We start from the raw sequence: 25,344 nt of genomic DNA on the forward strand, positions 1-25,344 counted from the left end.
CACAAACAATGAAAAAAAAAATGTAAAAACCAACGGGTGGTCTAGGGGCATTTCAGGGTGGGAGCTGTACATGCAGAAGTTGTTATACATTGTAGCAATTTTCAAAAGCACACTTATGAGAGTAGGGGTTCATGGTATTGAGCTAGAGGGTCTAGGTGACTGGGTGAGCTAGTGATAGTACTGGAAACTGGTGATTTCAAATACTGTGCACAAGTATGTATTTTCAAAATAGTATCAGGTGAATTTTCTAGAGTTACACATGAAAATGTAACACACTGTTGAAGCAATTTTCAAAAGTCATTTATCCGTGTTAAGTACGCTTAACACAGGTAAAGCTATGGACAATTCAAAAGCATATATTGAAGCAATTTTCAAAAGCCATTTAATGTGGGTAAAGTGCATTTACACATGCAAAACCCAGTTTTCAGCATGTACTTGCTTTAGAAAATCAGGCCCTTAGATGTGCATTGTTTTTTGTGTTCGTGTCGTTCTTCGTTTTTCGGCTGCCATGGAAAATGTCGTTTTTTTTCGGTACGGGTCTTTTTTTTCGCGAAAAATCGATTTTTAGTTAGTGCGCGCTAACTCCCCGTTAGTGCGCACTAACAAAAACCGTTAGATTTTGTTATTTTTTGTTACTTTTTGTTAGTGCGCGCTAACAGGAGTTAGCGCGCACTAATGGGGAGTTAGCGCGCACTGACTCCCGTTAGTGCGTACTAATCGGAAAAACGAATTTTTGCGAAAAAACAGGAAAATCCTGATTTTTTTCGGGCTCCCTGAAACATGCCGAATTGGACAATTTCGTTGCAATTTTCCAATTCGGCAAAAACGAATGCACATCTCTAATGCATATACTTTATACAACACCTGCCTCCATGTATAAATTGGGTTTATTACATATACATGTTATATAATTTTTGTACCTAAAATATACAAATTTGTTTATAAAATAGAGAAAGTAAGTGATCCATTGCATTGAAAATATATGCACAGAGTGAAACATGCATGAGTACTTTCAGTGCACAACTATATGATATTTTATAAACTGTACAGCTCTCATTGCACAGTTTATAAAATGCAGTACCACAAATAGGTTTGAATGTTAGGCTCCTTTAGTGTTATATGAAAACCAAGTACTAAGAAATTTATTGATTCTGAAGAAAACCTGGAGCACTGCAGATTGTGATCCCTTTAATTGAAACAATATAATTATCCAAATATGGTGATGTATATGATATACACAGAGGCCGAGTCACTAATATGTTGGATTCGAGGCAGCAAATTTTTTAGCATGCAAATTATTTATTTATTTAAAACAATTTATAGCCCGAAATGGATTCAAGATTCTCAGCGGGGTACATGACAAACACACATAATAAAAACAAATAAAACTAGACCAGTACAGTATGACATAGGTACGACATTACAGATTCTCAGAAAATTCCAGGACAGCATCACACTCAATACTGTTGTATACTTTAAGATAGATCAATACTTTATGACTGCATCATTATGAAAAGCAAAAGAAGCAACAAGATGATCTAAGTAACCATTGCTGGATAATAAAAACTGATTTCTGCTATAATCTCATAATAATAATATAGGTTCTGCATGAGTGCTAAGCATGCTTTGCAAGATTAGTGGAAAATAAAGTGATGCTGTCAAATCAAATGTGTGAAGGATCACACTAGGTTTAACTCAAATGCCTGCTCGATCAGATAATTTTTTAAGGCTTTTTACATAAGAACATGCCATACTGGGTCAGACCAAGGGTCCATCAAGCCCAGCATCCTGTTTCCAACAGTGGCCAATCCAGGCCATAAGAACCTGGCAAGTACCCAAAAACTAAGTCTATTCCATGTTACCGTTGCTAGTAATAGCAATGGCTATTTTCTAAGTCAATTAATAGCAGGTAATAGACTTCTCCTCCAAGAACTTATCCAATCCGTTTTTAAACACAGCTATACTAACTGCACTAACCACATCCTCTGGCAACAAATTCCAGAGTTTAATTGTGCGTTGAGTAAAAAAGAACTTTCTCCAATTAGTTTTAAATGTGCAACATGCTAACTTCATGGAGTGCCTCCTAGTCTTTCTATTATCCGAAAGAGTAAATAACCGATTCACATCTACCCGTTCTAGACCTCTCATGATTTTAAACACCTCTATCATATCCCCCCTCAGCCGTCTCTTCTCCAAGCTGAAAAGTCCTAACCTCTTTAGTTTTTCCTCATAGGGGAGCTGTTCCATTCCCCTTATCATTTTGGTAGCCCTTCTCTGTAACTTCTCCATCGCAATTATATCTTTTTGAGATGCGTCGACCAGAATTGTACACAGTATTCAAGGTGCAGTCTCACCATGGAGTGATACAGAGGCATTATGACATTTTCCGTTTTATTCACCATTCCCTTTCTAATAATTCCCAACATTCTGTTTGCTTTTTTGACTGCCGCAGCACATTGAACCGACAATTTCAATGTGTTATCCACTATGTTATCCACTATGACATCTAGATCTCTTTCTTGGGTTGTAGCACCTAATATGGAACCTAACATTGTGTAACTATAGCAAGGGTTATTTTTCCCTATATGCATCACCTTGCACTTATCCACATTAAATTTCATCTGCCATTTAGATGCCCAATTTTCCATAGAAATCATTTCATCTTTCTGCGATGGCCTTATCTTCTCTAATGTGCAACCCCTTGCGCGCACCGACCCCGGATTTTAAAAGATACACGTGGCTACGCGCGTATCTATTGAAATCTGGTGTACTTTTGTTTGTACTTGGTGCGCGAACAAAAGTACGCACTCGCGCTTTTTAAAAAATGTACCCTACTGTGTGCAATTTATAACGAGCCCGACCATGCGCGTAACCCCCGTTACGTGCAGAAGTACCAGGCCCTGAGAAAGAGGCAGGCCAGGGAGTGTGGTCTGGGCAGGATGGAGGCCAGCCGGGACAGCGGCCATTAGCTGCTGTCCTGGGGAAGTGCTGTGGAGGAGCAGTAAGTAATGTAATAAAAAAATTTGGTGTAGTTAGGTAGGGGTTAGGGGTCGGGGTGGAGAGGGGCAAGGGAAGGAAGGTTAGGCAGGGGGGCAGGGAAGTTCCCTCTCAGTCCGGGTACGTGTTATAAAACTGGCGTGTCCATGTGCGCGCACATGAGGAAACAAGCACACAGTTTTGAAAATCAACCCCTTTGTGCATCACATTACATTTGTCTACATTAAATTTCATTTGTTATTTAAAAGCCAAGTTTTGCAAGGTCCTCTTGCAATTTTTCAGAATTTTCCTGTGATTTAACAACTTAGAATAATTTTCTGTCATTGGCCAATCTGATTACCTCACCTGTTGTTCCCATTTCCAAGTCGTTTATAAATACATTAAAAAGCAGTGGTCCCAGAATAGATCCCAGGGGCACTCCACTATTCACCTTTCTCCACATCAAAACAGTAGTAGAAAGCTCCTTGTACAAATTACATCTACTCAAACATATTAAACGTTTATTTGACCCAATAGCTTTTCAAACTATCCTACAATCTTTAATACTTACCGGTCTTGACTACTGTAACTCTCTTTATTATGGTTTACTTCTATCAGGCCCCTCCAGTTAGTTCAAAATGCTGCAACTCACCTTCTAACTAATACCAGACTACGAGAACACATTTCTCTGGTTTTGTTTCAATTGCACTGGTTGCCTATATGATGGAGGATCAAATACAAAATGTTATCTATTCTCCGTAATCTCGTTCATAATAATAACAGTCCTTGGATCATCGCTATTTTATATTTCTACATCCCCTCATGAAATCTCAGGTCTAAAAACCAATTCCTCTTGCAAATCCCCTTCCCCAAGGCTAGCAGGCTTACAGTGACCCGAGACTGAGACTTTTCCATTTCTGGCTCCATTATTTGCAATTCTATACCATCTTTTTTTAGAGCACTATGTAATACAAAAGATGTTAAGAAAGCCCTATAGAATAATTTAAAGTGGCTTTTGAAGATTTTATATAACTTATAGTCTGCCATTTATTTTAATTATTTCTAATATTTTTATTTAAGATATGTAATTTTATTCTATTGTTATTTTTATTTTACTTATTATGCTTGTATATTTGTAAACCGCCCTGAACTTTGGAGGACGCGATCAACAAACTATTTTAAATACATAAAAATAAATAAATAAAGTAAGAAAAGGTACCATTCAGCCCTACTCTCTGTTTCCTGTCTTTTAACCAGTTCCCAACCCATAAAAGGACAGTGCCCACTATTCCATAACTTTTTAATTTCTTAAGACGTCTCTCATGAGGGACTTTATGAAATGCCTTCTGGAAATCCAGATATACTATATCAACTGGTTCACTTTTATCCACATGTTTATTTACGCCCTCAAAAAAAATGTAGCAAATTTGTGAGGCAAGATTTCCTTTGGCTAAATCCATGATAGCAGGTCTGCAATTTCATTTTTCTGTTCTTTCAGCACATTGGGACGTATACCATCTGGTCCAGATGATTTGCTACTCTTAGGAAAAACATTTTATTAGTTTCAGATAAACAAAGACAACTAGTATAGTGAGGAAGGTGTATCTGCAACCTCACCACAAGCAGGAACATAAACTGGAATAAACAGTCGCTAAAACCCCCCTCATTTGCTACTCTTTAGTTTATCAATTTGACCATATTACATCTTTCAGGTACACTGAGATTTGTTTCAGTTCTGCTGAATCAATACTTTGAATATCATTTCTGGCATGTGTATCTCTCTTACATCTTCCTCAGTGAACACTGAAGCAAATAATTCATTTAGGGGTAGATTTTCAAAGGGATATGTGCGCAACCCCCGAAAACCTACCCCAACCCCCCCTGCACGTGCCGAGACTATCTTGCATAGGCTCGGCGGCGTGCGCAAGCCCCGGGATGTGCGTAAGTCCCGGGGCTTTCCTAGGGGGTGTGTCGGGGGTGTTGCGGTGTCGCGTCATCCGGGGGCGTTCCAGGGGCGGGGCCGTGGGTGTGGTTCTGGCCCGGGGCGTTCCGGGGGCGTGTCGGGGGCATGTCACAGTGGCGCATCATCCGGGGCGTGGCCACGGGCATGGTTCTGGTCCGGGGTGTTCCGGGGGCGTGAACAAAAGTACGCGTGTGCATAATTTTGTAAAATCTACCCCATATTCTCTGCTATGGCTTTGACATCCTTAAGTTCCCCTTTTACCCCTTGATCATCTAATGGTCCAACTGACTCCTTCTTAGGATTTTTACTTCTTATGGATCTGAAAAGGTTTTTAATATGAGTTTTGCTTCAACGACAAGCTTCTTTTCATATTTTCTCTTTGATGTCTTTATCAATGCTTTGCTTCTAATTCACCAGTGTTTATGTTTTTTCCTGTTTTCTTCATTCAGATCCCTTTTCCATTTCTTGAAAGATGATCTTTTAGCTCTCTCATGTAACTTGTTAAGCATGCTGGTAGCCATTTAGCCTTCCTGCTACCTTTTCTAACGAATGAAATACATCTAGTCTGGGCTTCCAAGATGGTATCCCATTTCCACATACAAATAAGCTTCATCCAAGATCTCTTAGACTGCTAGTGCTTTAGAAATGGAAATCCTCAGACAGCATAACAGCAGGATCTTTTTTTGTTCTCTTGGTGCCTTGCATGCCTCTATTTTACTGCTATCACTCGTAAAAACAAACAAACAACCTTTCACACAAGTGTTTTCTTTATAAAGTAAGTCAATCTTGACCTTTCCACCAAATTTTTATTCTTATTTCTCTAGTGCAATCTAGTGGCACAGTCACATATTTTAAAACCCTAGCCGTGCAGTCCATTTGATTATCAGGTAGATTTTAAAAGGGCTGCTTCTGCCCCCAGCACAAAGATATGCGCTATTTTATAAAGTATATGTCTACAGCCTTTACACAAATATCTTAAACGAGAGTGAGAGTGTGAGTGTGAGAGAGAGAGAGAGAGAGAGAGAGAGAGAGAGAGAGAGAGAGAGAGAGAGAGAGAGAGAGAGAGAGAGACTCTTTATAGGGCTCAGTGACACTCAATCTATTCACCATTGTAAGGGGGCACTTTGGTTCAGGGTGAGCTTTCTGGAGGTTGGTTGGAGTTTGTGGGGTGGTATTACAGAAACATTCAGAGGTATTCATTGTAAAATTGACATTAAATAATTTTAGTTGATTTGCACAATGCAGAAGCTGCATTGTACAAATCAGCTCCTCTTGTTAGAATTTTCATCACTTATAAGGTCTAAAATTCTTAAATGCTGTCAATTTTACAATGAATACCTCTGAATGTTTCTGTAACACCACCCACCAACCTCCAACCCACCTCCAGAAATCTCACCCCGAATCATCCAGTCATCAGGTATAGTGGCAGATTTGAATGAAAAGCTACAGATGACCAGTAACAGGACTTCAATTTTGTATCTGAGTTCCTTCAAAACTTTAAGGTGAGTATCATCAGATCCTGGTGATCTACTATTTAATTTTCCAATTTGCTCTAGCACCTCTTCCAGATTCACACTGATTTGCTTACGTTCACTGAATCATCACCTACAAAAAATGGTTCTAGTGTGGGTAAAACTGAAGCAAAGAATTAATTTAGTTTGTTTCTGCCATGGCCTATCCTCCCTGTGCACCCTTTTAATCCCGGGTAATCTAAATAACCCAACTGACTCCTTTGCAGGTTTTTTGTTTTTGACATACTTGAAAAAGTTATTGCATTATGATTACTATTGTGAAGTGGCTTCATAACCGTTATCCTATACAAATGCATATAAGAGATAGTCCCTGTTCAATGGAGCTTACAACCCAGTCAAGAGACACCTGGCCTACTTCAAAAACGTAATCCTGGAGACCAAAAAGAAATATTTCAGCTCTAAAATAGAAAAGTTTGCTAATAATGCTAGAACACTGTTTAACATAGTCAAAGAACTCACCAGTGACAAAACAAACAAACATCAGAACTTACAAGAAAATCGCTGCAACGAAGTAGCACTATTCTTCAAAAATAAAATTGAAAATCTAAGAACAAAAATCCCGAATACCACTAAGCAAGATATCAAGATGCAGACAAGGGACATCGAACAATGGTCAACGTTTGATGAGATATCAAATATTGAAGTCGAAAATATGATAAAAAAGCTGAATCCTGCCCCCCACTCAATTGACACCATTCCCATTATTGAACTAAAAAATTAGCCAATGTAGCTGCACCAACTCTAAAAAAAATCATTAACCTCTCCCTAGAAGAAGGATCAATGCCCGACTGCCTAAAAGGGGCCATCATCAAACCGATCATCAAGAAAAAGAATCTCGACCCCCTAAACTTGAGCAACTATAGACCAGTCTCAAACTTACGTCTCATAGCTAAATTAATAGAAAAAACAGTCCAAAAAACACTTTCAGATCATCTGGAAACGAAATAACATATTATACCCTGCTCAACATGGATTTCGTAAACACTATAGCACTAAAATACTACTACTAGCACTATCTGACAACATCCTAAGAGGTTTTGACACAGGAACACATTACATCCTGGTTCTATTAGATCTTTCTGCAGCTTTCTAAACGGTCAATCATGAAATACTAATCAATAGACTAAAAGAAATAGGACTCATGAACAACACAATAACCTGGTTCAAATCATATTTAAATAATAGATTTTTCCAAGTTCAATTCAAAAACTCTTTCCTTCCCACTGGTCAGCCACCAGGTCACTATTAAAAAACAAATCTCTCTCCCCCTCCCTCCTGCTAGCCAGTAACACTGTTACAATTAATGCCCCTGCCACATGGATGTTTCCCCCCTCTCACCAAGGCCCGATGATCTCTGCAAGGAGAGCTATTGCGGCTGAATGTTAACAAGCTGGAGTGAGAATGAGTTGGCATCTGCTCTACTCTCAGGCCCTGCAATAGCCTTGTTCCTTCCTGGCTGAGAGTGGAGCAGTCGCTGACAGCCTCATGCCATCTTATTAAAATTCAGCTAAAGCTGCTTCTCTTCCAGAGATGGGGGCCTCAGGACTGACCCCCGACCTTACAAAAAAAAAAAGATATACTGGGCAGGACAAGGTAGGATGATTAGGAAAAGTATCTGTTGGTTGTGGTGAAGAGGACAGTGCAATGTGTAGAGCTGCAATTCAAGTCTTGTTTCCTCTTCATCCTCCTGCAATTACTGGCATTCTGTGGACCAACAGAAATGCTGCCAGGTACCAATGCCAGTCCACGGACTGATGATTGAGAAACATTTCCCTACTTTACTGAAGGAAATTCTATCTTCATGTTACAGATTTAAAAAATAAATAGTAATACCTCCGCCAATAAATGGCGAATTGAAACACAATGTTGGTACCTTTCAAAGAGGCATGTGGGTACACGCACACGTACACAAGTAGAAGTGTGCGACCCTGCAAATCGGGTTTCGGCAGGTAAATCAGAGAATTTTGCAACTGGCATGCATCCACACCAAGACCGGTTTTATCAGTTCGTCCACCAAGTGTGGAGCTAGGTCCTCCAAATCCCCCTGCTTTAATAGCATGCACTCCCCTCAGTTATCCCAGACTCTTTAAACCCCTCAGGAATGTTTTGTTTGTTTTTTAAACTTACACCTCCTCCATAGCAGAAGTAAAGTTACGTGGCACAAGACCTGGGCGAGGGCACAGGCGCATAAGTACTTGTGTACGCATATCTTGTCCCTGCCCCGGAATGCACATTCCCCACCTACACCATAACCCTTTTTGATGTTGAGTGAGATGTGTGCGCAGTGGGAGATATGCACGCATTTAGGAGCTTTTAAAATATGGCAGCGGCATGTAAGTCCTACATGCACGTGCTTCTACTGATTTTGGCATGCTCCAGGCTTTTAAAGTCCACCTTAATATCAACAAGTATATGACTCAGCAAAACAATTCTCTCCATTTTCTCACTTACTACTGTGTTTGCCTTCGGGAGTTTTGCTGGCTGGAGTTTATATGGCAGCTTCTTCACTTCAAAGGACACAGTGGAGGTAAGAGTATAATGCTGATTTTTCCTCTACAAAAGAAAAAGGTTTATTTTAATGAGAGACACAGTTCAGTATATGGTAAAGTTTTAAAGCATTTTTTTTTTTAGCTGACTCATTTGTACAGAATAAGAACTGTTTTAAAAATTATGTGGATAGATTATGTGATATTGTCCCACTTTTTCACTAATTATACTTTTGCCATTAGAGGTATTAAATGCAGTGTGTAGTGCTGAAACTGAGCAGATGTACTATTTATTAAAGGCACAGACCTAGTCAGCAGATTTCACTTTTAATTATCTCTGAAATCAGCAACAAACCCCCTCCAGATTTTGATGCAAATTAACTATTCTTTTTCAGATAAGAACTTTCAAAGTTTCTGTATCATGGTTATCATCTTCTTGCCCCTGCTGAACCTTAGTTATACTTAAGGGGTCGATTTTAAGACCCGCGCGTGCGTCCATGTGCGCGTGGTTCCCGGCGACCGCACATGGACGTGGCTATTTTATAACACGCACGTGCATATTATAAAATATAACTGCGCCCACATGTGTGTGCGGATTTTAGAATCCGCGTGCGCATGTGCGGGCGGATGACCTCCGCGCGGGGGTGGGTGGGGGGTGACATTTTAAAAGCCTCCGTGCGGTGAGGGAAGTGGGGCTTCCTCAGTTCCTAATACTACAATTAAGGAGTGGACTGGGAGGGAACTTCCCTATAATCTCCATGCGCTGGCCAGCTGCCAGCACGAGCTTCCCTGGGACAGCGGCTAATGGTGCTGTCCCGGCCTGCCCCTCCCCCCCCCCGTCCCGCTCTCCCCGCTCACACCAAGCCCTCCCGGGCTGCCCCTTTTTCCTCGGCCGGCACTTGTGCGCGTACCAGGGTTTACACGCCTGGCCGGGCCTGTAGTAAAATGTGCACTGCGCGAGCAAGGCCCGGCCAGGCGTGTAAACCCCGTTTTTTTTACATGCGTAGGCCTTTGAAAATTCACTTGATAATGTGTAACCCAGATAAAATGAGAGACTACGAGCTTTAAAAAAAAAATTTCAAGACAATATTTAAAAAAAAATAATATTTGGTTTACATTGTACTCTTGCTGCTGAACACTTACAGAATTTGCTGTTGCCACAGCACATCCTACTCAGCTCTCCAATGCTTATCACTTCTGATAAGTTTCCTGTGGATGCACTTTTATTCAACTTTGGAAATGTAGCACTGACTCCCCTACAAAAAAGCTCAGTAAATCTGACAGGAGAACTCCCCTATATGACAACCATATTTTTTTTTTCCTTTTCAACCTATACAGTATGTTTACAAAATGATTTCCTTTAGAGAAATGCCTGTGCTAATGGAAGGTACGTGCCTGCAGTCCTTTAGCTGTCCACACACTTATGACAGCTGTGTATACTTTCCCCTACTGTTCTGCTTACAGTTCCCAGCTTGGCAGGACATAGAGCGTTCCACGGTAATCAGCTACATGCTCCCTGTTTAGATAGTTGCAGGCTAGTGGACATGATGACATTGGTGGTTTGAAGCCAAAATTCAGTTATGACTTTCAAAAAGAAGATCAACAACCATGTTTGAGGCAATACCTTTGTACGGAACTAACAATATATTTTTGATTAGCTTTCTGAACCTATGCTCCATTTAACAGAAAAAAAAAAAACAATCGACTAAAATCAACCTGTTGAAGTCTCCCTTTAGAATATAGTTTCTAGAGAAAACTCAGCTTCAAAGTTCCCAATCCCAGGATAACTTTAATGATTCTGTCTGCTTAAAATACTTGCTTTTACAAGATAATACTTTTTCAGGGTTATACTATACCTAAAGTGATGTTGATCCATAAAACATAGTAATCAAACTGCTTTGATCTAGTTTTTATATTGCATGGGTAAAAAGTAATCTCTCTAATTTCTACTGCATTTTTTTCAGCATGGTTAAAAAAGTGAGGAACTTGCTATCATTGTGAGGTTCTGTAATTCTTTAATTCAAGATTTTCCACTTATTAAACAGTGAGTTTCAAGAAAAATGCAAATTAAAAACAAAACAAAAAAACAAAACAATGCCTATTAATTTTCTGTAGCCCCAAAACAAAAGTAACTTGCTATCGTTTTTAAGTTTCATTGCCACAACCATTTAGCTTGTTTATTTTCAGTGTTTTAAGGCAATCACAATCCCTGAGAGTCCCGTAACATGGACTTATTTGATACAATACATGTTTCTACAAAGTGTACAGTAACGCTGGCAGCATGGAAGTGTTACTTAGGTAAGAGTCGAACTTACATTAGAAGTGGCCAGGATCCTGATACAGAAGAACCAGTTTTGCAGGTAACAGGTGAGTGGGAAGGAATCTGCAAGGGATGGGGGATGACAGGGAAGGGCCAATTAAAGACATTTTGATGGAGAGGGAGGCCTGGGCTGGTGCTAATCACCAACTGAAACTTTTCCAATTTTAAAGCTTTGGCCAGTTTGCAGGGACAGGTTACATATACATGGTAGTGAGGGGGGGGGGGCTCATGCCTGTGACTTTTTTTTCTGAGAGAGAGAGAGAGAGAGAGACTCTTTATAGGGTATGAGCGTAGGGGGTTGTGGGCCACTTTCACATTCAACATTCAACATGAGACCTACGGAAAGAACAGTGGTCTCTAGTGAAGATTTGCTGGCCGTCGGAGTGAGGAAGCTCACTCCAAGAAGAGATTTGGGCAACGTTCTCTCCACCTAGCTTGTTGTTGCCCAGGTAGAGTGTCCATCAAGCTAGGTGGAGAGAACATTGTCCAAATCTCATCTTGGAGTGAGCTTCCTCACTCCGAAGGCCTTCAAATCTTCACAAGAGACCACTGTTCTGTTCGTACGTCTCACGTGGAATGTGAAAGTAGCCCCAACCCCCTACATTCTTACCTAATCCCCACCTCGAGTTACTAGGTGGGCCTCTCATAGGGATACAAATACCTGTCTAGGGCATAGGCATTATAGGAAGTCTCTCTCTCTCTCTCTCTCTCTCTCTCTCTCTCTCTCTCTCTCTCTCTCTCTCTCTCTCTCTCTCTCTCTCTCTCTCCCCCCAGAAATATCATGCACTGTGATACACCTTGCTGCACATGATAACTGTTTCTCACTTTACATATACTCTGCCCCCTGAATTACGCATTTGCAAATCGCGTTAACGGCTGTAAGCGCGAAATTTATCGCGCGCGGTAACTCCCTTTGAAAATGAGGCCCTTAGTGAACATGCATGGAAGTTCCTGTATATACATGGCTACCTTGTGAGCCCCTCAGTCTCTTCCAAAGGTAGTTGACTTTCTAGGGAGATAGGTAGGTATTAAATATGTCTAATCCATCTTGCTGTCTACAAAGAACCCTGTTTACAGATAAAACTATTCATTTTCCATTGGCATGAATCAGCCATAATACACAGAGAATCCCAAGTTGAGGTTTGCAAGGCATAGCAATTATTAAAACAGACAAACCAGATACCATCCAGTGGACAGTGATCTACTAGATGAACAGGCTGTGCAAAACTGTTCACCCAAAATTACTGTTTCTTCGGGACATGTTATCCAGACAGTAATGAGACATGAAGATGTGAATTGGTGACCAAGAAGCAGCTTTGCATATGTCTTCACTAGAAGTGACCCTGAGATGAGCCTCTAAAGTTATTATGGCTTTCACATGATGAACCTTGACAGTCTAATCTGTAAGTTATCCATTGCACAGGAGTGTACAGTACAGTATGCTAGCAAGTCGAAGTTCATTTGACAACTGTACATCCCAATTTATTGGAATCAAAGAACATAAACATCTGAGAAGCTTGATGGTGAGGACGAGTCCTCTTTAGGTAGTATGTCAAGGCTCTCTTGCAGTCCAAAGAGGGAAGAGCCCTTTCTCCTTTGTGTGCATACACACTTGGAAAGAAAGTAAATAAAACAATAGCTTGTTTGATGTGAAAAGTGGACACCACTTTCAGAAGGAATTTAGTTTGAGTATGCAGAACCACTCTGTAAAAAACTGCAGTGAGTAGGAAACCAAAGCCTGTAATTCACTTACTCTTTGAGTCAAAGTGATGGCTACATGAAACACCTGCCAGTTAAGAAACCTCAAGTCCACCAACTTGAGAGTTTCAAAGGGAGGTTTCATGAGTTGAGCAAGGAGTACATTGAGATCGCAAAGCACAAGAGGTTTACTGACCGGAGGCTTGGAATGCCACAACCTTTCATGAGCTTTGATATTAAGGAATGGATGGAGATTAAAGCCCTTTCCACCTGCTGGTGTTATACTGCAATAGTGTCAAGATGACCTTTAACTGAAGAGGTACTAAGGCTGGAGGACCAATAGGTATTGGAGCAGTCCCTCAGCCACAGGAGAAGGGATGCAGCAAACCAGTTTTTTAGCATGTCAAAAATCTCTTCCACTTGAAACTAGGATCCTCTGGTTGAAGACTTCCTAGCTGAAACCAATATGCCTTCACTTCCTAAGGAAAAAGAAATGTGTATTCAACATCCATGCTGTGAGAGCCAGTAATGGTAGGTTTGGATGGCAGAGCCCATCATTGTCCTGTGGGATAAGAATCAGAGATATCCCCAGTGGAACTGGAGACTGAACTGACAGATAGATGAGATAGAAATACTACACTTGCCATGGTCAGGCCGGTGCTATTAGGATTACCTTTACCTTGTCCTGAAGGATCTTCTGGAAAGTCCTGGCAATGGGAGGAATTGGAGAGTACTCATAAATTAGACATGTACTCCAGTCTAGCACTAAAGCCTTGGGAGCTGATCAGTAGCTGCTTGGATGCATGAAATAGAAATTCCCAACCTTCCTTTTCTCCTTTGAGACAAGTTGCTTGCCAGTGTTCTCTAGTGAATGAACAAGTTGTATGTAGTGCTTTGATCCAAGGAAGACTTGTGCATTCGTAACACTCTGTTGAAACAATCTGCCAATGTATTCTGCATTCCTGATAGTAGGTCACCTAGAGATGTGCATTGTGATGAGTGTTCCATGACCAGATTTGTGGGGCTTCCTCAAACCCATATCTCTTTACTTGTTCATACAGAATATGGTTACTTGGTTGTTCATCTGGATAAAGATTCTCTTTCTTTACAGTAGAAGCCCAGTAGCCATTAGAGCATAACACATAGTTTGTATCTCCAGGTTAATTTGCAGATGATTCTCTGCTAGGGACCAAGACCCTTGGATGCATGCAGCACCAGTGTGCACTTCTCACCCCCTGGTAGAAATGTTGGTAGAAAAGAACCACTGTTGGAACTTCTGAGTTCCTCCATCACTAAAGGGATGTTCTTATTTCAGGGTTAAAGAGATTTGGTGAGATAATGGTTTAGAGCTCATACCACTGGATTTGGAGGGTTCATTGAAGACTCTAGATATGCAGACAAGTTAGAGGAACTGCATGCACTGCTGCACTGCTGCACTCATGTGCCCAAAAATAACCAGGGCTGACCATGCTAATGCCTTGTCCTGTTGCAGAAAACAACTTACTAGGCCCATCAACAATTAGGCTCTTTCACCTGAAGCAAATCTATCCAGGCTTCTCGCAACTGCATTCTTTGAGACAGAATGACGTTGGACTTGGGGGAGCTGACTGTGAAACCCAGGGATGGGAGAAGTCAAATAGTTGTTTTGAAGTATTTCAGAACTCCTATTGGAGCTGGACCAGTCAGCCAACAATCAATTATCTAGGTATGGGAGTATGCAGATTCAGTGCTGAAGATAGTAATGCTTTTGGCCTCAACAAAATGGGTAGAAAATGATGGAAGGTAGTAGACAAGGTAATGAAACTGCTACTAAAGGACAGACAAGTGGAGTATCTTGAAGCCGGTAAGTTAGAGAATCATAGGCAACATGGTTTCACATAGAGACAATCTTACCAAATTTGACTGATATCTTTGAAGTGATAAGAATAGTAGATTTGGGGTGGGGGATGGGGTGAGCAAGGGAGAGTTTGCAGCAGTTGTACGCTATCTAGACTTTGGTAAAACCTTTGACACTGTTCCAAATACAAGACTGGGGAGCAAGCTAGGTAGTTGGATGAAAATTTGAAAAGAAGCTAGTTGAGCAAGAAGCCTCAGAGTGTGGTACTCAACAGGATCCAGATGGGTGAAGGAAAAGTGACCAGGAGGATACTACAAGGATCAGAATTGGACCAAGTCTTCCTCAAATGCCTTTATAAGTGACATTGGAGAGCGGTTAGATGGGAAAGCAGGACTGTTGCAGATGAGATAAATATTTGTAATAGAGTAGACATGCCAGAGTGGGCAGATAAGATGAAAGATTATTTTAAAATTGGGAAAAATGGTCAAAAGGTACAACAACTTTGCTTTAATTTAAAAATGGCAAAATTAAACATTTGGAATGTAGAAATCTAAGAACCAAATATCTTTCTGCAGGAAAAGAAAATGTAGTCACCAAACAGGAAAGAGACCTGAGGGATATCATTGTTGTTAACCTGAAGGTCACCAGCCAGTATAACAAAGCAGTTGGGCAGGAAAATAATATACTTGGGTGAATAAAAAGAGATATCACGACTATAAAGACGGATATTATACAGTTTCCTAATGAAACTCTAAATTGAGAATTATATTTACAGAAGGACATTGATAATGTGGAGGCAATCCAAAGGAGGGCCATTAAAATGGTGCAAGGCCTGAACTGTAAGTCATACAGAGAGAGAGTGAAAGAGCTAAAGTTGTACTGTTTAGAAGAAAGAAGGGAAAGGGGAGATACAATACAAATAATCAAATATCTAGCAGGCTTCAATAAAGTACCAAGAGGCAGCATTTTTCATATTCGTAAAAGCTTAAAGACACGGGTACATTATGTGGGAATTATGAGCTTTGCCAGCAAACCATTTCAGGGTTTAACACTAACTTCCCTTCTCCCTGACCTTTGCGCTGAATAAAGCATCACTTGTGCTTAAGCCTCTCTGCCTAGGAGAGGATACATGACTATCATGTATTTCTCTGGCTTATAATTAACCCTGATAGCCTGAAAGAAGGGCTGGGTGTTCCCTAGTCAGAGGCAGGACAAAGACAGGAGGTATAGGATTCAGCAGCCAATGAAATGATCCGTACACCCCCCCTGAGCCAAGCCAATAGTGTGGTGATACGTCTGTTGCTATGTGGAAAGGAACCAATCATGTGATGACACATCATCCGCCTTTGTATGAATGTACAATAAAAAGAGGACCCTTGGGTCTGCTCAGTCCTTTTTCCTGCCTGCCATGAAACCTGCCTGATGTGTCTTCATTGCCTCCATATTCAATAACATTATATGAACCTAAAGAGAGGGAAGCTCAAAAGGAATGAGAGAAAATACTTTTTTGTATGAAAATATCGTGGACACCTGGAAGCAACTTCTAGTGGAGATTATAGGAGCCAAAACTGTGGCAGAATGCAAGCAATCATGAGATATAAGGAATCTTAATGGCCGAGGGAATAAGACCACAGATTCAGAGCTGACACAAGCATTAGGTGGGACTAGGCAGCCGTCTAGGGCGCCGGAAGTGGGTAGGGCACCATAGGTGGACACGAGGGTGCCATTTTTGAAATGCGTGAAGGGGACAAGAAACACAAGCGAGGTATGAGAGAGTGTGGTGGGAAAGGAGGATTGTTGAGCGGGAGCGAGAAAGAGAAAGGGAGAGAGAAAGAGAAAGAGAGAACCACGTGACACCACTAGGGCGGCTGCAGACCCTTGCACCAGCGCTGCACAGATTAAGTAATATTTGTGACAGAACAGTAATCAGATATTAATGGGCAAACTGAGTGGACCAAATGGTCCTTTTTTACTGACCTTTTCCGTGTTTGTATTTCAAAAAGAGCTCTTGAGTTCTCTGGACAATACTTTAATAATCAGGCTTTAATGCTTTTAAGAAATATTTCTAGGTGAATTTTAAAAACTTGGCACACACCAAAACCGGGAGATACGCGAGTACGTCTGGCTAGTGTGCACTGAGCGGATTTTAAAATCCACCCGTGTACACGCATATCTCTTGGTATGCGCACAGTGCTAAAGCCCCAAAAAGGGGCAGCGTTAGGGGTGTGGTCTGGGCATGGCAAGGGCGGGACATGGGCATTCTGGGACTTCAAAATGAAATGAGTGTGTAAGTATTTACATGCACAAGCGTGTGCCAGGCTCCCATGCCACGTGACTTTACCACTGCTATGGATGGCATGTAAGTAATAAAACAAATTAAAACTAGGCTAGTTAGAGGGGTTTTAAAGGTTAGGGCTAACGGGGAAAGGGAGGCTAATAACCTAGGGGGGGCTGGACGACCTATCCCTTAACTGGGTGAACTGGGAACGAATTGCGTCCCTTATAAAATTCCCCATTTATGCGGTAGAGACAGCATTTGCATTCACATGCACACGCCCATATAAAATTGTGTGCACATGTACGTGCATTCAGTCTATTTTAGACCATGCGCACATATACGAGAGTAAGTTATAAAATGGCCCTGTCATACATGCGCACGCTCCAATATTATGAAACTTTTATGAAACTGTTCTGAACCTTCCACGTATGACTGCAAGCTCAGTCTGATGTAGAGATGCTACTTTAAAAACTTCTGATAGATTGCTCATGAGTCTACATCCTGATCTTTTTGAATTTTCCCATCTACAACAAGGTGTATATACATGTCATTAGCACGGCCCATGTTCTTCACTTGGGATTGGAAGGCCTAAGAACAGAGCTACATCGTTTTTGATTTTCAAATGTACATACACTATTTTGTTTAAAATCTCCCACCCACAGAAATAGCAGATACAAAGACACTGATGCATTTAATGCGCATACTGTGCTCTTGCTAATTTTCACAAAGAAAGAACTTGGATAGTTTCTTTTTGAAAAATTGTGCACTTGTTAAAAAACTGCCCTCAAAGCTTGCAACTTCATGCACTGTTTGAAAATTCCCCCGGTTATGATATGTCAGCCTGCAGATTCTAAGATCCTTTCATCTACTCTAACCCATTTACAAAATCTTATAAACATTGACTCCCTGCCCCAAAGGGTTATAGTACAAAACACACATTCTTAAACTCTTTATAGAAGCATTATGTTAAGGACACAATTTAACCATATAAGCCTGTAACAATATAATGCAGACATTTGGTGATTTGCTTGTTCAGCAAATCTGAATGCAAGTGATAATTTATGTGACTCATATTTACAATTTAATCTTTGAAGTAGAACCAAAAATATTTCTTATTGGCTACTATGCACTCTTTTTCACTATCTTTTGGCTGGTGAGAAGCCTTAGGGATATCATGTTTACTCAATCATGTCCAATCACTGCACTTAATAAAACAGTGATTCATGGAAATAGTTTTTCATTTTAAAGCAGCAGATGAAGAATTGTCTTGAGGCATAATGGTTCAGCACTGTCAGCATCAGTTTATATAAACGAGAAACAGAGAAAGGAAGTCAAACACTGCCACACACACTAAAGTTCTGTGCCGATGGTGGACTAATGAGTCTTGGCATGAACCAGGCTATGACAAAGTCCAAAGGGCTGTCACTACAGTCAGATCCAAAGAGCCAGACAAGGCTAGAGACCAGACAAGGCTGAAGGACCAGGTTGAAGTTGGAAACAGACATGGAGCAAGGCTGAAGCTGAAGACAGACATCAAGCAAGGCTAAACCTGAAGACTGATGTGGAGCAAGACAGAAGATTGAAGCAGAGCAAGGTTAAAGCTGAAGGCTTGGCAGAAGCAAGGCAAAAGACTTGGCAGGCTAGATACCTGGAACAAGGCTGACAGGTGAACTTCTTGCTGAGGCAAGGCTGGAATGTCTGAAGAGCCCTTTTTTAGGGCAGGAAGCAGAGTGCTGCAGGCTTTTCCTGCCGCAGGCCCTTTAAAGGAAACCAATTTGTGCACACGTGCACCTAGGAAGGAGTGTCAGCATCTGCCAAGCATTGGTGGTGTCCATGAGTTTGTTGGTATTATTCCCCCTGCCATGAGGAGCGGCAATGACTGGCCTGGTGGCATTTGAGTGATTATTACCACTTGTGGGGTTGCCCCACGAGTAGTGAATATAACATGATGCAATTAGTATTCCAGACTAATGCAATACAATTTTTGGATTAATGAATAGAGGGGCCAATAATCAAAGTCATTTTCATGGATAAAACAGTGTTTTCACCGTGGAAACGGGCTCTTTGGTTACTGCCCACCCTGTATGCAGGGTGGGCAGTGTTTTACAACAATGCACCTATTTAAAAAAAAAAATAAATAAAATTATTCATGTTCAAACATTTTTTTACAAAAATAACTTGCATTGGATTTTTATGCACATTGTTTTGATTCACATTAGAAAGTCAGTTTAACAAATCAATAAATTAAACTAAAGGGGTCTATATCCAGCAGTGTTGAGCCAAGGGCTGCACTCTTGAATATCCCACCAAAGTTAGCCGGATAAATTTATCCGGCTAACTTTGCAAGCGGGCTAGTGACTGAAAATGGACCCCAAAGAATATATATCCAGAAACAAAGAAAAAAAGAAATCTCTAAAAATATAAAGTCATTGTATCTTATGACAGGTCACAAATAGAAAGAGAAATCCAAAAAATTCTGAGCAGGGATTTTTAAATGAAATTGGGAAAAAGAAAACTAAAATGAGGGACAAGAATCGAGAATTTCATATGTAGGATAAATACAAACCTTCTCCATCACTATCACATCTCCCATAACTCAAGCTATATCAAGTTGTTGAGAATCCATGAAAAATCTAAGTTGTGAAGGCTAAAACCTTCCCATATTTAACATTTTGCAACATCAACATACATTTACAATTGCAAGGGACCATCTAGGTCACTCACTAGCTAAATTGTCCCTATCTTAAGCCCTAGGCTACAATCCAGTATTTTGCAGATGATCCCTGGCAGGAATCTCCTTACAGGTTTGTCTGGATTGGTCAGTCAGCTTCTTAAAAGCAAGCCATGCATGAGGATACATGTGGGTTTTGAGAGAAGGAGTTGAGTGTTTTCTTCCCCATTTTGGGACCCCTAGCCTGATCCAGGGAGGGAATGGGACTCTGCCCTAGCCAGTACCCCCCAAGGACTGGAAGGGATTGTCTTAGAGAGAATAGAAGAAGAGTTTTTGGGAAGATCTATTTGTTTGCTAACAGTTTTGTTTTCTGGAAGCCTGTTCCTGCTTAAGGAGGTTTTTCACCTCTGCCTTGGGAAGTCAGGTTAAAATGCTGATGATTCCCTGACGGTAGCTGACACTTGGCTAAAGAGGGACAGCAGTGATCTGATAGAGAAGAGGAAAGAAGTATTTTGCGGAGAGGTTTGAACTTGTGTTTTTGGGAGGAATTTTTTTGCCACCAGATCCTGCCCACTGAGGAGGAGGAGAGAGTTTGGATTTTGAACACTTTTTGGGGCTTTCTACCCCCAGAAGTCCAAGAATACCATTAGAGAGAGATACATAAGGAGAGCCAAGTCCCCACTGGGTGCCCACCTTCTAACATCTGGAAGACTGGGTCTTGCTTAGTGTTTTGCACATAAGGGATATTGACTCATATGTTAGAACTGAGGAAAGAGGTAACTTTGGACTATTTATTTTGTGAGAAGATAAATTGAAGAATTTTGTTGTGAAATGGCCTTGAAGTGTTTTTTGGTTGAGGTAAATTTTTGTTGAACATTCCACCAGAGTATCCAATAACTCCATTAAAAATCAGAGGTTCCCTAAAGCAAAGATATGTGTATATCTGGAAATATCAGGAAACAACCAAACTTCATGACCATGAAATATTTCATTTTCTTCTTTCTTTTATTCATTTTAATAGTCTATTATGTATTTTATTAATATTGCTATTTGATTAAGAGTATTTTTCTACCACTTTTATATGTAATTTTAATTTTGTAATTATTTTATTGTATTTCCTTTTAACTTTGTGAATCATTGTGATGGTACGTCTGAACGACGGTATATAAAATTCAATAAATAAAAGAAATAAAGCTTGCGTATTGTGAAAAAAGCCTCCTGATGAGTTTCTAATCCTGACGGAACACAAGGTTGAAAGACAGTGTCTCTTCAGCAGATTTTCCAAAAGTCTTGTAAGATCAAAACCGTCAAGCGAATCTATTGAGGGGTCTGTCTCCCATCATGTTTCCCACATGGTAGGCAATAGGCCTTACTGATAGGAGGAAGGGCCTCAGACAGTACTCTCAGAATCGTCAAAAGATATTTCCTAAATTGTTCAAGGGATGAATTGGTGTGAACTTTAGGAATATTCAAGGGTCTTGCATAGTTTTTCACAAATTTTCCACTTTTCAAGCTAGAACTAGACTGTCCTGAACCAAGCCCAGTTTAGTAGTAGATATCTGGGTAACCTGCTGATCTAAGTGCTTCATTTTCTTTACCTGGGTGTCAATAAGACTTCATCAGACTGCATTCACTGGTGAATGTCCATGGTTAAAATCACTAATAAAGAAACAGCCTAATCTAAAGAGGTTAAACTGTCCAAATAGTCTAGGGTTATATGTGGGGCTTTCACCAAGATGGGCTTAGTGGACAGCCCTGCAAGCAGAGATGAGGCTCGCTTCAATATTGCTTACCTCATCTAAATCCACAGTCGCTGCTAACAAGGGTATTTGGGTAGATCTCTCTCTAACACTGTCTCCAACTTTCTTTAGATTCCTCAATTCAGCCCATGGAGATTCTGACCCTGGACTCAACTGCTCCTTCTCCTTCAGATCCTGTGATAGCTAGCAGGGCCACTCCCCCAGCCATCATTAGTACTGATGCAACTCTCAGTGTCTCCTACAGCAAGACCTCTCTGCTGAGAGCCACGAGGTTCCAAGGGAGGGGGGCCACCGGTGCACCCAGATATCTCCTTGCTCCTATCTTCATCTGCTGGCTGAAGTTCACATACAGAACCACTAGGGACTGTTCCTTGACCTTTTACTTATGCTTGGTATGTAGCATGTAAGGCTAAAAAAGGCAAATTGATGGAGCTCCAACCCATACCCTCTCAACGTGCTATCTTGGATCTCCACAATGCATGTAGTTTAATCCACATACTGTGGCGGTGTTCTCAGGGATGGGCTGAGAATAAACAATGCACATACGCCCAAATTTTGAAAGCCTGGCACATGTAAAAACCGGGTTACATGTGTAGCCAGGCTGTGTGTGCACTGAGAGCATTTTAAAAACGGCCTGGCCACACTCGTATCTCCTGATACACGCAGAAGTGCCAGGCTTGGTGAAAGGGGTGCGCCGGGGGGTGGGGGGCCAATTGGGACAGTGGCCATTAGGCCCTGTCCCGGGGAAGTGCGCGCGGGCCGGGAACTTACTGCTGCTTGAAGGAGCATGTAAGTTCAGAAACAAAAAAATTTAGAGGAGTTAGGGTGGGTTTAGGGGTCAGGGAGGAGAGGAGAGGAGAGGGAAAAAGGGAGGAAGGCTAGATAGGGGGATAGGAAAGTTCCCTCCCAGTTCGCTCCTTAATAGGCGGGTGGCATCTCATGTGCACAAGGGGGTATTTTAAAAAAATACATGCGGCGATATGAGTAGGCCTTTCCCAGTTTCCTCCCAGTCCACTCATTAACTGGTAAGGCCTTCTTGCATCGCAGCACGTATTTTTTTAAAATACCCCCTTGCACGCGTGAGACGCCACCCGCCCACACATGCACGCGTCGATGTTAAAATTGGGCGCGCATGAGCTCGGGTATCCTATTTTATAACATGTGCGCATATTATAAAATCAGCGCATCCATGTGCGCGTGCTGGGAACTGGATGCACATGAACGTGCATGTGCGTGTTTTAAAATCTACCCCATAGTTTTCATTATATAGAATAGCGTACATAGATTTCTTTTCAAAAAATTGCCTACAGAGAGTAGGAGCAAATATCTATGGATTATTTTTTGCTATGCAATTATCAAAAAAGAAAACTGATGTAAATTTCTTTTAATTATTGATGCAAACCCTGCAGGAAAAAGTACATGTGGAGTATGCACCAACTCAGTCATTTTGATTATTGCACCCAGAATACCATTTCTTCTCTTTTTTGTTGCAACAATCCATGAGCAAGTAATCAGCAAAATAGTAGTATGAACAATAACAAACGCATATCTACACAATTTACTACATCAGGGATAATCTTCCAAATGACAACCCAACTACAATATCAACACTTGCTAGAATTAACCAATAGTTTATAAATGTTGTATGTATGATGCAGTATCAATCTAGTTGAAAGAGACCTTCAAATCTTATACTTCAACAGCAACTCACACTGCAGTGAAACCCTTTCATCATCGGTCTAATCTTTTTTTTTTTTTTAGTTTTTAAATGACTACACATAAAAATGTTCTAAGGACTTATTTTTCAGGCAAACTGGACCAGTACTTGGGTTGTCACGAACAATAACAAAAACATCTTGTCACCTTTTCAAGATAAATATTTTGCAGATAATTTAATTAGCACAGAAACAGCATCCTAGAAAATATACATTAAAAATAACAATGTAGATAATACCATTTTTTACTAAGTATACTGCATGCTAAAAGTGCATTATGAGGTACTTAGTCTAAAACTCTATAAAGCAAAAGCGCAACTCGGTTGAACTGCTTCAGATCATGCAAATTGGAGGCTACGTTAAAACTGTCCTAAAACAACTCAGCATAGGTGCTAAGTTGTTTCTTAAAAAAAAAAAAAGCAGAAGATGCATGCATTAGGAGCAAGTTTTTTGTTATTAGTGTTATTTTAAATTGGGAGATGCTAAATATCTTTTCTATAACCCTGAGCAGCTTGAGAATTTTCTCCAGAATAGAGCAATCAATTTGTAAAGTTTGTCGTTTGAAGTCATATATATTATTTTGGTTCGATTACTTTTTCTTTTTGAATTTCCTGTGACTCGCTCCCTTTATTGCCGTCTATACACTGTAAGGTTATATTGATCTGTTATTTCTTCTTTTTTGCTATTTCTTGATATGTAATCTGCTTAAATAATCTTCTGTTTTGTTCTGTTATTCAAGTTGTTTTGAATTATGTACATTTGGAAATCTAATAAAGAGACAGTTAAAAAAAAAGTGGTCTATAGACACAAGGAAAGGACTACAAAAATACAATGCTTTGTCCTTCTCAAGTACTCTTTGTGACTCAGGCTCAAAGTGGTTAAGATCTGGTAGGATGAATCATGAGACAGAAATGAATTAATGGCATTCAAGATTAATGAACTTGTTAAATATAAAATTATTGCAAAATACACTAACACATAAATGATTGTTTTTCATGTGCAAGTTTTGTAACATTTTACCTGTAGAAATGTTTGGGCCCATAAGCGAGACCTGACTTTCAAGACTGCACGATGTCCTCCTTCTAAATGCCCCACGCTACAGGAAATATTTAGACACTTAATATTTGTGCAATTCTGTAAAATAAAAACAAAAAAAATATAATAAGATTACAGGTACATGATTTTGAAAATAGGGAATCCTAATATTTGTCTATTCAGACATTAAAAACAATGGGGTAACTGTTCAGTAGGGCACCTAACTGTAAAGTTATGCGGCTAATTTCAAACAAACACACCATAACCCAATTTTCAAATGCAAGAGGTACGAATAAACTGACTTCCATTGTGTCCATTTCTTCTTCCTGCACAGCTATCTCCACATGCCAGGGAAGATAGTGACGGACATAATTACAGGTGAACTTTCAAAACACATGCACTTAAAAAATAGCATATATGCAAGTAAAATAGCATATGTGCAAGTAAAAAAGCACATATGCAAGTATATGATATTTTAAAAATGGCAACATACACGGATAAACCAGGGGCTGCGGGTAAATTTACACATACAAAAAAGAAGCTGGCCAAGGGCATTCTGGGGAGGAATCAAGATTTACGTGCATAAGCTGCTATTTTACAACATGCCTAAGTGACACACGTAAATCTTGCGAACATTTCTGCTCAATATCTGGTGTAAGTGATCATAAACATCTTAAAAGTGAAAAAAATGACTGGGTGGGGGGGTTTAGGTGACATGAGGGTCTTCATGGACTGCAGATGGAATGGGCGAACTGGTAGGCTAATTGGTAAAACTGGTAAATTCATTGTCACCAGCATGTTATAAAATCCCCTGATTTACATGTGCTAAAGCCATCTTACAGGGGTTACTGGGTAGGGGTGGGGTAAATGCATCTAAATAATGCAAGTAAAATCTATTCACATATCTCTTCAAAATTCAAAGTACATACACACATGTATATCATTTGTGCAGCTTATCTGGCTAAATTCTGACTTATCCAGCTATGTAGCACCTTTACTGCTACTTAGGCAGACAAATATAAACTTATCTGGATAAATAGCACTTTTTTTTTTTAGACTTTTACAACTATTTT

At 40.3% G+C, this 25,344-nt stretch overlaps 1 protein-coding gene across 1 annotated transcript in view; it reads right to left on the reverse strand.

Annotated features, from left to right (window-relative positions):
* The window catches only part of ITGA8 (integrin subunit alpha 8), a 560,404-nt gene that overhangs the window by 47,965 nt on the left and 487,095 nt on the right, over positions 1-25,344 (reverse strand). Inside the window, exons 27-28 of the mRNA XM_029588821.1 lie at positions 24,257-24,370; positions 8,923-9,024 (exon numbers count right to left, since the gene is read on the reverse strand). Coding sequence (XP_029444681.1) covers positions 8,923-9,024; positions 24,257-24,370 — 216 coding nt within the window. The remainder of the gene's footprint in view (positions 1-8,922; positions 9,025-24,256; positions 24,371-25,344) is intronic.

Source organism: Rhinatrema bivittatum, chromosome 2 (genome assembly GCF_901001135.1).
Source record: "Rhinatrema bivittatum chromosome 2, aRhiBiv1.1, whole genome shotgun sequence".
NCBI lineage: Eukaryota > Metazoa > Chordata > Amphibia > Gymnophiona > Rhinatrematidae > Rhinatrema > Rhinatrema bivittatum.